Here is a 13,259-nt window from a genome sequence, read left to right as displayed (position 1 = left end):
TGTTGATGTGTTCCAGATTGAGTTCCACGTGCCAAGTAAAAATTTTCATCTGGAACATTCAATGATATGGGATTTCCAGTTTGGAAAGGTGGAGCAGCCCCACCAACCTAAAGTTTACATTCCTAAACGGAGGCAGCGGATGCAAACAGTAGTAAAACTGTTGAACTTTTAATCTGTTGTGGATCTGTGACTTGTGCCACAGGCAGAGCATTGACTTGGCTCTATCCATGGATGTGCTGCAGCAGTCTTTTTAACCCCCACCCTCAAAAACATATTATTGTCTTTGCTAGTGATGCTTGAATTGGTCTACCTTGCTAAGAAGTAAAAAAGGTTTTTGTGCCTGCTCTGACACACTAACTCAGGAATGATGTCACTCCCGAGTCACCCGAGTAACAATCAGACAACATCTTACTCATACTATGTTTAAAAAAAATGGAGGATTATTTGTGATATGAAACTGAAACTTCTTTGGCTAACAACTTGTCAATGAGGGGGCTTCAGTCAGAAAAAGAGAAAAAAGAAAAAAACGCACTTTTTGAGGTTCCAAAAGGAAAGCAAGGTAGCTACATCAATCTTTTATGCTGTCTATTGGACTAATTTAATTTTTTAAGCCAGCCTCAAGTGGCTTTCCAAGGAACTGCAGTTATTTACACTTCCATGTTAGCTTCATTTAAATAAAAAAGAGGAAAAAAACTTCACTTATAGAATATGAACAAACAATACATGTCAATGAAATTTGGGCAAATCATTTGTATTGTTGTTAGCTAAAGCTAACTAAAGGTTATCAATGAATGCGAAGTTGACATTTTAAAAATCTCAGCTAGGTCAGCATGAACTTCAATAAGTTTGCTGTTAACCAGTGCTCATTTTGTTGACCAATATTTTTAAGTCACAGTTTTCATCAACAACCTTTTTTTCTGATAAAAGCAATTTTATAACTAACTAAAAACTAAGGTACAAGGCCAAAAACTATGATTTAAAGATGTTGAAACTTGCAACAGCGATTAAAAATTAAATGAAGATATTCTGGAGAAATGAGATCCAATGAAGTTGTGTAGAAAAGTGGGACTAGTTTGTAAGTGATCCAGTCAGAAGGGGATGACGGGATCACTTTTTTGCAAAACGGTACAACCAGCTCCCTGTTTTGTAACCCACGTGGCACAACTCTCACCAGCAAAACCACATAAATCAGCTTTAGATTTAATCTTCTTTAATTTTATGGTAATGAAAAGAATTTAAACACCTAAATTATTACAAAAATGAAATGACATTTCAGTCAGAAGAATGACTGAAGATGAAGACTTCTTTTAATGGTTAAAGTATCAAATCAGACCAAAAGTTTTTTCAAATAAATGCTTTTGGGGAGGATATCGTGTGTAAACTTAACACTGAGTGAAATCCCAGTCAAAAATGTTAAAACTAGAAATGCAGCTAAAGTTTTGAGCATGAATCTTTTCCTCGTGACATTTCTCTTGTATCCCTTTTTTAACAGCCTGTTTTTTTCACGTTTCTCTTTTAACTACTCCAGCTATGTCGTGTCTCCTCTTACCTCCTTCCCCAACTTATTCCACCATTCTCCATATTCCCTCCTCCGTCTTCTCCCTCCCTCTGTCCCTCCACTTGTCTCACCTCTCCTATGTCTGCTGTCGACACAGTCGAACGACTCAACAGCCAGTCTGACACGCAGGCCTGCTCCCTGGGCCATATAATGTGATTAAGACTCAGTGTGTTGCTGCACAGGTCGGGGAATGTTAGACTCTCTGTTTACCTGTCTGTCTCACAGCACCGGGAGTTTTTTGGGCTCTTTGTGTCTCGAGGGATAGTTGACACAGAGACATGTGCGAAGGGCTTTTTTTGTGACCTTGGAAAGTAAGCTGCAAATGTTTTGCCCGAATTTCATCAACATGTATTGTTTGTTCGGATTCTGTTTCTTTTCTTCTTCCCTTCACAATCAGACCCTTTTTTCACAATCACTTTTATTTTTAAAATTTCAGGTGGAATGTCTGCACAGGAAGTATTGACAACTTTAAATTACTCCTCTCTGCACCTCTTGTCTGACACCTATTTCCTTTCAACACTATGTCTCTGGTGCGCAATCAAACACACACACGCAGCCATAGATATACACACACTTCTAAGTCGCTTGTGTCTTGTCACACACACTTTGGTTTTCCGGGGCTATCAAAGTGCTGAGTGCAAACTCTCTCCTCCAAAAACTGTCACATGTCGCCAGAGGTGTCTCGCTCCCTGCGGTAACCCTCTGAGCTCCTGGCACAAGAACAAGTCATTATTTCCATGGTAAAGGTCAGACGCTCTGTCACCTGACTCTAAAGTGGAGCTGAGTGGAGTCGCCCCGAGACAATGACCAAAGGTCAGTTTTCTGTTTTGACTCTCATACAGTAGGTGTAGATTTGAGGAGGACAGGCTGCTCCCAGATCTGCCTCTGAGCCCCTTTTGGTCACACTGGCTTCCAGACATGGAGGCTCAGATAATTGGCTGCAGGGAGCTCCTTAATGAGCCGCGGGGTCTGTAATGTGACACATCTTCAAGGAGAAATATTTTAATAGGGCAATTACAGCGATGAGGAGGATGTTTTGTGTGGAGTGAGTGATTGTTGTGGAAGGACGCCGTGCTAAGGAATTTTGTGGCATTTAACTCCATTATCTACTGTGAGGCTCGGTGGTGGGGACATTTTCACTGTGATTACAGTCTCATTTGAGCTTATCTTTGTCTGCATGGTCTGACCCGACACTGTAGGTCATAATATGCTTAAGGGTTTTATTTCCAATTACGATCTAATATTATGGAGAAGGAAAATAGGTAAGTGGATGTAGCGTTCAATCCCGCGCTGATTTGACAGTTGGAAACGGCACCCATGAATGAGCCAGTCTGCAAATTGGTTAAATCCACCTTTGCAATCTGGAGTTCCTTGATATATATATATGTATGATGCTGAAGAATATTACATTATGCTGGAGCAGCACATTTAAAGGCGCTGAATAATGAAGCAGTGCAGTCAAACCCAGGACTAAAACACTGTGCGATTCACACGCTCAGTTTCATCTGAAGATTTTGCCCCCGGCAATGCCTCCAACCCATCCAAGCACCGCCTCTGAACCACTCAGACTTACCAACCGCAAGACCAACCAGTCAGCTCTCTGACACTGACCCGGCTCGCCTGCCTCATTTTAACAGTGCACCTCTCTCCCCTTCAATCATCCACTGTGGTCTTGACTACAGATGAGGTTAACTACAGCGTAAGCCTCACTTCCAGGAGTCACCAGGGCCAATTATATCAGCCTGACAACTCTTCCCAACCTGAGATCCGTGGTGTGGAAAATGCAGTTCCACTGCCTGCATCACTGGGGACAGAACAGGGTAGTGCTGTCTGGAGCCCGAGCCAAGCGCAGGCCAATTTGGCATGCAGAGGTCTATGGAGAATAAGCCTGATGAAATATATATATGATCTTCTTCAAACATGTATTGTTCCACGCTGCTGTGTCCTATCAGACTGCCCCTCCACCCCCACCCAACAGTATCCTGGCAGAGCAAGACCTTCCAGCTTGGATCGTCGGGAGCCGACGGAGGAATGTTAAGGTCCTTTCAGCGCTCTTCATTGTAAACAACTGACAAAAGTCCTCTATCTATCATCTCTTTCATGTACTAAAGAAATAATCATAACTTTAAAGCAGATAACACTTTGGTGCACTACTTGTATTTTCATTGATTTTAATTACAAGTTTGCATCACCTTTCAATGCATTATATTAGAAAAAAATGAACTTTGCTGTGTCCAAAGAAGAAAATGTAAAACTTGTCTTATTTCCTGAAAGAAAGCCCTTCAGCCTGTCTCCAGCCTCAGAATAAACACATATGCAGGACTCTGCTGACCTCTGGCTGTCACAGGGTGGAACTGCACCCTATTAACCAAACGTACAGCAGCATCGGGGAATCTACAGTAAGAGCAGCAACTTATTCAGAGCTTCGCCTTCAAATCTACAAGAGCAATAATTAGAAACTGCCTGTACACATTTGACTGTCTACAAAACTTTGTGTAGTGCAGTCTTTGTCTTTATTCCAGGATGCTTAATTACAAAGAATGAACTCTCAGACAAGATATAATTTATTGAGCAATATGGCGATTTACACAGAGAAGCAAAGAGGAAATGTTTCAGTGATGATGCTTCTGCTTGAACTGCAGTCCACAGTAGCCGCACGTTCCCACTTTTGTGTCTTTATCCTGAAGACAAAAAACAAGAGCGTTTACAGTTTGGGAACATTACATCAAATAATCTTAGATTAAAACAACACTAAATAAAATTTTACAGATTATATGTGCAGAGTCAGGCTATAATCTCTCCTACTGTTCTACTCCAACCTACTGTTTGCCTAATGAAATCATAGAATTCGCTGAGTTTATCCATTTTAACAATGATGCCACACTGTTGGTAAAAGGTGGGGACATTATAAATCATTTGTATATTCTGCAAAGCAAAAAAAAAAAAAAAAAAAAAAAAAAAAAAAAAAAAAGGATCTTCATATTTTTCAAACCCTATTTAATATTTAACACACTACTGTACACATTCGGGAAGTGAAGAGAGCAGCTGTTCTAGTTTTGAAATCCTTGCTTGAAACAAGATTTCAGCTAAAGAGCCCTACTTTGTTTGTTTTTTTCGCTCAGTCCATGCGGCATGTTAGTGGGGTGAGGTTAACTGGTGATTTTAAATTGGCCATAGGTGTGTGTGTGAGCACTAATGGTTGTCAGCCTCTTTGTGTGACCCCTGCAACAGACTGGTAACCTGTTCAGGGCGTACCCGCCGCTCTACTTGTAGCAGCTGGGATAGGATTCAGCCCCCCCAACCAGGAAATGGGTAAGTGGAAGAAAGACTCAGAAAGCCATGCTGCTAGAATACATGTACACTTTGTCCTGCTTACAAGTCTGGATAGCATCAGTAGCTTATTTTTGTTTCCAGAGACGGAGCCATCTTTACTATTAGTTTATGGCCTCGTCCTGTGCCTACAGAAATGGCCAATCAGGTAAAAGCCATTGTGAGATAATGGTTTCTGGTTCTTACGCAACTTTCAAGTCTTTTGTTTGGCCTGTTTCAACTTTGTTCAAGAAAGAAAGAAAGAAAGAAAGAAAGAACGAAAGAAAGAAAGAACGAAAGAAAGAAAGAAAGAAAGAACATGAAAAATGAAATTGATCAATTTTATTTTCAGATAAAATCATATTTTTCCCAGGTTTGTATACCATCATGAATCAAATATTAAACCAAATATTAAACTGAATTTCATTTACATTTTATACAGCGTCCCAACATTTTGGGAAACGGGGTTTGACAGTCTTTTGGAGTCATCACTCAACCTCAGTGCTAAATAAACTTCATCGTTCCATCTGTCTATTTTCTTTTTCTTATCTAGTTCATGGTTTTGGTTGGCCTGGAGGCTGTCTTAGCTGTCCGAGGGTGAGAGGCGGCACAGAGGCATCAGGCAAACTCTACACAGAAAGGAGGATTCAGAGCTAGGAGCTTCTTGCTGTGAGGCGATGGTGCTAACCATCATGCTGCCAGCTTCATCAGTGCAACAGCACCTTTGTGTTTTCTGAGATCCCTCACTGCACAAAGCTGCTAGGTTTAGGAGATTCATGCCTATCCCAGCAATATGAATACCAAGCACTTGAAATAGTTTTATCTTAATGGTGTCTGCAGGGTCTTACCAAGTTGATGTAGACTTTGGGGTGTCCCAGCGCTCCTCCGCCCCCATCGCAAGATACCACTCTGACTTCGATGTCAGACACTGGCTCCTCTGCCACCAGGTTGATGGCAAAGTTCTTATTCACCTTTAAACAACAATACAAAGCAATTGTGTAAGTACTTTCCAAAACTCGGCGAGGAAGTCGCTAGGTGTGGTATGGGGACTCTGCACTGATGTGCATGTTTTCGTTGTTTTTTTTTAAAGTATTTTCCAAGTGCTACTTAAAACAGCTTTTCCAAACATCGTAGTTTTAGTTTGGATGCTTACATTAATTTACTTTGCACACAGAAACAATTATTTCGCAAAAAACAAAAACTGGCATTGACCTCTGTCTTCAGTGGGATTCAAATCAGGGCTTTGTGCAGGCCAGTCAATAACGTTCACTTTGGTATTTTGGGGGCAGTTCTTCACCAGGAGCAACATATGTTCTGACTCTTTGTCATGTTTGAAGACAAAGCGATGACCCACATCTGACCTAAGGACGTGCTTCCAGTAAGCATTAATCTTTCTCCAGGTTGTCTTTAGCATACTTCAGTCTGGTTTAAAGTTGTATCTTCTGAAAAACTGAAGTTTTTCTTGGTCTGCAACCTCACAGTCTATTCAGGATTCCAGTGCTTGTCTTCTTTGAGACTACAATTCTCAATTCTTGATTTGTTATTCACACAGTTTTGGCCTTGGATCTGAAAGACCTAGGCCCTAAACCCAGTTAGCAGGGGTTACACTAAGCTTAGCCAAATGAATAAATTGTTAAGTGCTTATTTCTTACCTCTTTCTGTTTGCCAACAAATCTGGCTTTCCTGTAATCATGCTCATCATACACCTAGGAGAAAAACACAAGTTACACGCAGCAGTTTACAGGCATCCTGTTATTTTGTTTATCTGTGATTTAACATTGTGGTCCTAATATGAGAACTGTTTTAAGAGCGGAACTAAATGAAACTTTTAGATTTATTGCATTATATTGCATATTGTGTATGCAATATAATCAGTGACCAGCATTCAAACATCAAACATCTTATAAGCAGAGTAATTTGGAGCTGCAGGCGTCAGTAACACTATGCTAAGGTTAGCTAACGTTGCTCCATGGGGTAAAATAACAGTAACAGAGAGGTAGTTTTCAGCTCACCTGTCCGGTGTGAGTGATGGGCTCGCCGGTAGTGGAAACATCTACACTATAACGGTGAGCAGGTACTGCAGAAAGCTTCAAAGGCGAAACGAGCAGCTTAACATTTTTACTGAAGGACAGAACTCTGCCCACTGTGGCCGCCATGTTTACAACAATCTGCTTTCCCAGACTGCCTCGCAAAGGACGCTAATACCGAGGTTAATTTCGCCCCGAGTCTGGCTTTTCAGGCTCAAACAAACTTTACCGGCGGCAAGCCTCAGCAAGGTGCCTTTCTTTATTTTGACATATATTATAAAATGTAAAATAGTTCAAATTTAAAAAAGACGGAATCCGAGACTGTTAGTATGGAGAAAGGGAAGTGTTCTCCCACAAAACTAGCGAGAGGAAACTGCCTGAAAGGCAAAAATAAGGGCCTCACTATCCTCCTATACACCGGAAGCTGTTGTATGTACTTGAAGCAAGAAAGCAGTGTGGTTCTTGTTGTGGCGATTAACACGTACTTACAGGGGCATAAATGAATTCATGAATTCAACTTTCTAGTGATTTCTGAAAGGTTTGTTTGTGTTGTTTGACTTTGTAATGTTTTCTGCGCAAGCATTCACACAGTGTGAATGCTTATTCGGTCTAGTGCTAGCAGGTCAGCTCTGACATGCTCGTCTCCTTGGCCGTTACATAGTTCTGCTGTGTGGACACCGGGTGGTAATTTTTACATGTACAGAGTTTTTTTGTACAAGGAAGGTAGTAGCCTATAAATATATCATTTTTAAAGGCCCATGGAAGATTTTATTAAATTGGTGTGTAGCTGGTTAATGTGTTACGTACTAGGCCTCATGAGTAGTGCTTATTCTGCAATATGTTGCTGACTGTATTTTAAAAAACATGCTAATATGATTACCTTTGTTAGCCCAGGCTAGTTTGTTCATCTCAAATAGTATTAGAACGTTATTTAAGGCGGTGTATTGTGCTTTTTGTTATTTCCTCTCATTTGTGTCATGTTGCAATGGGTGATGCTTGTGTTATAAAGGCCGAGGTTTCAAGTAAAGAAGTCGGCATATGTGCAAGAATTTACTCTGACCAAAAAACTCAAATTTGATACTTTTTTTTTCTACTCTAAACATTGTATGATGTCAGTTAGGACAGGTATTCCAAATGTGGTCATGTCAGGCACGCAGCTCCACCTCATGTTAAAACTTTAGGTTTGTGAGGGGCAGCCAATTAGATGAGTGCGGGCTCAAAGGGAGGGGCGAGGGAGCCAAAACAGGATGTTTTAGACAGATGAGAAACTAAGGACCCCAGGATAGGTCCGTATGAATGAATGAATGTTTTGTGATTTTGTGTGACCGTTTGATTCCCAATGAAATGTCACCTTCCCAGACTAAGATGACCTCTCTGGATGCCCTGTTTCACCTGACCAAAAGATTTTGTTGCACTTATTTTAAACAGATGGTGAATCCACCCAATTAAGAACGTGGAGTTTCAGTAACTGTCACATTTTCAATAGTTTTTGCTTGAGGAATGGCTAATACGTGCCTAGTGAAAAAATTAAGTAATCTTTTCAGCTCTGCATCACAACGTGAGGAACTAAAAAATATCCTTTTTTGGAATTCTCTTTGCAGCTTTTCCGCCATGGCCCCCCTTCTGCTAAAGCATCTGGCTACCTCCTTAGCTAGGCAAGTGGCCCAGATGAGCCACTGGCGTCTGACCTTGTCCTCACCGGCAGCCTTTGTTCACAGATCTCTCTTTATGCTCACCGGCGGTTCTCGTGCATTTCTCCCATCATCGGCCAGCATCAGCTCCATCCAGCGCCCTTCTTCTGGCTTCCCGGCTCGTCGTGAAACCTCTCTGTTGGGACAGTGTTGGCATGTTCCCTGCGTTCAGCCCTCTGCAGGAATGAAAACCAAAACTGCCCTGAAGAGGCGCTGCAAGGACTGCTTCTTTGTTATAAGGAGGGGACGTTTGTTTGTGTTCTGCAAGACAAATCCAAGACACAAGCAGAGGCAGGGCTGAAGTGTTGTACGAGCGTGGGGGTGACTGCACCCAAGGCGTGGATATTTACGAAAACTGTGCTGAAGTAATAAATTGTTTGGGTGAAAAATACGTTGAAGTCTTCTCACCTCTCTACAGTTCCTCTCCTAACAACAAAAAAGACACATTTTTTACGCATACTGAGCAAAACTCGTGAGCCGCCCTGTGTTTCTGCATGTTTTGATTCTAAAGCCAGGTGGGTTTTTTGGGGGGGTTGTTTTTTTTTTGTTTGGGTTTTTTTTTGTCATTTACAAAGAAAATGTGATCTTGAGCGATCGTTATCAGACTTTCTGAAGGTCTTTCAAAAGTTTTTCTTTAGACAGTGGCCTTGTTTTTCACTTATTTTCAGTCCAGTTCTTGTACCTGACCATTTTCAGGTGAATTATTATTTTATTTGTTTAAACACTTAACACAGACCTATCAATCATTCAACCATTAAAAATGCACAAGTGTTGCTTCTATAGCAGACAACTTAGCAAATAAACTGTAAACTGTGTCTTTAGGCACTTTGTTACTAGCAGCCTGTCTCAAAAGACATAATTACTTCTCACTTCTTTAGGGTAAGTGACTCAACTAAAGAAATGAGAAGTAATTATGTCTCAACTTGACTCAACTCATCTTGAGTCTATTAAAAAATGCCAACGATAACAAAGTTTTACAGGAGCAGAAAAGTATTTTTGCATCAACAAGGTCTGAAGCAGCGTGGGATCATCCTGATGGATGAACAGAACGAAACGTAGCCAACATCCAGAGCTTTAAACGTCCTTCAAGAACCCTGGAGAAATATTCCTAATGACTAAATAAAGGCATGACAAGAAAGCTGACCTAAAAGAGTTCAGGCTGTGTTGAAGAATAAACGTGGTCATGCCAAGTATTGATTTTAAAGCTTGTGAGAATTGAACAATGATATTGCCTTATATACTGTATTTACATTTATTTTTGAACCTATTTCCCATTTTTTTCCAAAGAAAATATAAATCAATGAGGGTTTGCTCAAGACATTTGCGCAGTACTATGGATAGATACATACATACTCAATGGCCACTTTATTAGGTAGAGTGATTCAGCTGTATGGTCAGAAAATCAGATAGCGGCAAGTAGTGATGTAGAGATTGTCAAGATGACCTGGTATTTCAGAAACTGCGGTCCACTAGCAATTTCCCTTACTAGGGTTCACAGAGAATGAAAAAAGACAAAATATCCAGTGAGCAGCAGGGTGAAAATGCTTTGCTGATGCCAGAGGTCAACAGAGAGGGTCAGACCTCTAATAGTAGGATAAAACACCCGTACAGGAGAGCATTTTTAAATACACAGTAAAGTCTGACCTTGAGCTAGATGGGCTACAGCAGCAGAAGCCCACATCAAGTGCCATTCCTCATCTAAGAACAGAAAACTGAGACTACAGTTCACATAGAATCATGAAAATGAGACAACAGAAGATTGTGTTGAAATGTTGCCAAGTCTGGTTAGTCTCCATTTCTTCTGCAACATTTGGATAGTGGGGTCAGAATTCAACATAAACAAAATAAAACTATGGCTCCACCCTGGTTCTGGCTGGCAGTGACGGTGTAAAGAGATGTTTTCTTGGACTCTTAAGTATAAATACCACAACCCACCTAGTGCAGTGCATTATGTAAAAATCATTAAAAATACAAACAAAAAGAAAAAAAAACGGGAAGATCTGTGTACTAGGTTTTTCTATGCTCTTTAAAATCAGGACCCAAATGAACTGACCAAAACTTCCACCACCGTCTTCTTTTAAAAAATATCTAAAACAAAAACACAAAATGAACACTGCACAGCATACACTTACTGATAACATGGTTTATTTTTATGAATACAATTTAAAATCATCATTTATTTTTTAAATGCAATAGAATTAACCAGTTAACACCTACAGGGGCATTGAAAACCCATTTATGGTTACACTTACTGACATTTAGCACCCCCCAAAAGACAAATACAAATGTTTCAAAGGACTAAAATCCGTAACACACATTCCAGCCTTTACACATAAAATATAAAACAGTGCATCCGACAAACTGCAAGTGTTCAAAATCTCTGCCAAACAATGCTGGTTATTCAGCTGCGAGGGCTGTCCAGAGGTCGGAGCGCTGTGTGTGAGCAAGATGTAGATATTTCATGTATTTGTTTGGACAAATATGCAATATTTAAGGCACTTTTTTTTTTTATGGCGGCCAATAACAGGAAGAAGATGGAGACTTTGATTTTCAATCAAAACTGTTTGTCTTGTTTTTAAATGGAAAAGTTTTTTTTTTTAATCTGTCATTATGCAAATGTTCATGCCTTTTTTTCAAGCATTTTGATCAATCCTGTTAGATTATGACCAATCTACTGCAATGTCGCTCCTCTTATGACCTTTATGGTTGCTTTCAGCAGCATAACACACCATGTTACAAAGCTCAAATCATGTCAAACTGGTTTCTAGAACAGTGAGTTCAATGTACTCAAACAGCTTCGACAGTCACCAGATCTCAACCAACAGAGCACCTTTGGTGGAACTGAAGTTTCTAACAACATCAGGCTGAGTTCCATCATTCTTCCACAAGAGGGAGCCAAAGTGTGCATCATGGACGGTCGCTTTTCAAACTCCCTGTCACTTTTAAAACCAGTCACATTCAAAACTTTGGGCAAATTCTCAGCCACTGTATGTTTACTAAAGGTCAGAAAAAGGGCCATGAAACGCTCTGACTGACTGCAATACTCAGTCCCAAGTGCCGAAGAAACCAAACTGGTTGAAAGATGTTTGGCAACAAACACTGAGTGTACGCTGGCTTTGCTCGAATAAACTAAAGGTTAATATTTGCTGATGGAGGATCAGGGATTCGGAAAACGTGTGTACATGTACATATATTATTTGAACACTTCTAATTTCGCAAAAGCACGGCAGGAAGATTTGATCCAGTGTTTGGGACCGTCCAATTGCTTTCCACTGAAGCATTTGGTCAAAGAAACACAGATTAAATGTTTCCTTTGTTTCTGTGTGAGCTGTGGAAGGTTGTCAAATAGGTAAGTCTGAGTTCACCTGGCAGACTCAGCTAGTGATTTCTGTGGGTCAATAAACGAGTCTTAATGCAAAGCGTCAGCCACAGGATACAATGTAAATCAGCCATCTGTGGCTTTGAAGATCAACAGAGTCTGTTTACACGGGCATTTACTGGCATGTAGAAAATAAATGACAGCAGAAATGGATGGGTGGATCAAATAGAGACAGAGGAAACAGGACTTCAAACGCCTACTGGACTTCATTGAAGGCAAATCACCCGAAGCATCTCAGAGGCGCCTTCCACAGCTAGTGAGACCGTGCGGTGTGCGAGCATCAGCAAGTGACGGTTTCAAACGTCCCCACAGCAGGTTCAGGTTCTTAGAAAAGGATGATCTTGGATTTCTTTCGCTACTGTGATTATGATTATCAATTTGATTTTGATAACTGACCAAATAAATTAATATGCTACAATCACTTGCACATCACTTCATCTAGATCATACTACTCATTTCTTAGTTCTTTATTGAAGTAACAGCCGCTCGATTGCTGTAATCTGGCGAACATGTTGGTGGGCCTCAAAGAAGCAGTGGCTTTGATTCTTAATACTCCTCTAATCAAAATCATGTTGGTGTATTAGTTTTAGTAGAGGTAACGTGCAATATCTCTCGTTATATTGGTAAGGAGCCTTATGAAAGTGTTATATATGAAATAAAGAAATTACATGTTTTTGCAAGTATATTTATGACTCTTTGTGTTTGTTTCTACGATATAATCAATTCAGTCCTTTAAGTTAAATATCTTTATAGAACTATTTCGTCATATTTGTTGCAATTTATGCTGTCCTCTTAACGAGATCTCACGTTTTTTTTTTAAATGTGAGACTGGTTTAAAGAAAAATACTGTTTTCATTCACGTGAGATATGCTTGGCAGATTATAGGCCTATTTACAACAGTTTAAATATTTATATATTATTTTTGCAATCACCGGAGGTTTTTTGGCCCAACTCAGAGTCTTCTGTTATAGATGACCGATTATAAGAAGGCAGATGTGTCAAATTTGATTGCCCTGCACTGTCGTTGCTTTCAAAGTAAAAGCTTCAACACGATGGTTTAAATAACAAGCTCGATGTGAGCTTCCAGCTTAAAAGACTAAAAAAAAAAGCAATGATTTTTTTTTCATGTGCGGTAAATAGCATGGTGTTCACCTCAGTTCGGTTTTATGAATTTTTTTTGTTCACTTTAGCGTCATTACAATGAGGAGGAATTGCGTTCGTTTTATTTTGAAACCCACAACGGGAACACAAACACAGTCGCTTCTTCCGGTTTCATCTAGCTGGCTTGATCTGAA

At 40.2% G+C, this 13,259-nt stretch overlaps 2 protein-coding genes across 4 annotated transcripts; one reads left to right on the top strand and one right to left on the bottom strand.

Annotated features, from left to right (window-relative positions):
• Positions 1-4,104: 4,104 nt before the first annotated feature.
• Positions 4,105-7,023, bottom strand: ndufs6 (NADH:ubiquinone oxidoreductase subunit S6). Its single transcript, XM_085262530.1, has 4 exons — positions 6,880-7,023; positions 6,520-6,573; positions 5,716-5,838; positions 4,105-4,239 (listed from the first exon to the last, which is right to left on the bottom strand). Exons 1-4 carry the CDS (start codon positions 7,021-7,023, stop codon positions 4,171-4,173), a joined length of 390 nt encoding a protein of 129 aa, XP_085118656.1. The 3' UTR covers positions 4,105-4,170.
• Positions 7,009-8,974, top strand: mrpl36 (mitochondrial ribosomal protein L36). Of its 3 annotated transcripts, none has more exons than XM_085262528.1 (2): positions 7,009-7,143; positions 8,496-8,974. In XM_085262528.1, exon 2 carries the CDS (start codon positions 8,506-8,508, stop codon positions 8,884-8,886), a length of 381 nt encoding a protein of 126 aa, XP_085118654.1. In that variant the 5' UTR covers positions 7,009-7,143; positions 8,496-8,505; the 3' UTR covers positions 8,887-8,974. The 3 variants fall into 3 exon arrangements, with proteins under 3 accessions (XP_085118654.1, XP_085118653.1, XP_085118655.1); XM_085262527.1 differs by lacking the exon at positions 7,009-7,143 and adding an exon at positions 7,285-7,432; XM_085262529.1 differs by lacking the exon at positions 7,009-7,143 and adding an exon at positions 7,523-7,617.
• Positions 8,975-13,259: the final 4,285 nt, after the last annotated feature.

The sequence above is a fragment of the Mchenga conophoros genome, linkage group LG22 (genome assembly GCF_057382185.1).
Source record: "Mchenga conophoros isolate Kocher_MC1m ecotype Shallow Benthic linkage group LG22, M_conophoros_male_GT1.1, whole genome shotgun sequence".
NCBI classification, from domain to species: domain Eukaryota; kingdom Metazoa; phylum Chordata; class Actinopteri; order Cichliformes; family Cichlidae; genus Mchenga; species Mchenga conophoros.
Note: the sequence above shows the minus strand (reverse complement) of the source record. Positions and strands in the feature narration are given on the sequence as shown.

Coding starts and splice junctions, on each gene's coding strand:
- ndufs6 (XM_085262530.1), bottom strand. CDS start 7,023: ATGGCGGCCACAGTGGGCAGAGTTCTGTCCTTCAGTAAAAATGTTAAG. Junction 6,574..6,879: donor CCATCACTCACACCGGACAG/GTGAGCTGAAAA, acceptor TTTTTCTCCTAG/GTGTATGATGAGCATGATTA. Junction 4,240..5,715: donor CCAAAGTCTACATCAACTTG/GTAAGACCCTGC, acceptor TTTTGTCTTCAG/GATAAAGACACAAAAGTGGG.
- mrpl36 (XM_085262528.1), top strand. CDS start 8,506: ATGGCCCCCCTTCTGCTAAAGCATCTGGCTACCTCCTTAGCTAGGCAA.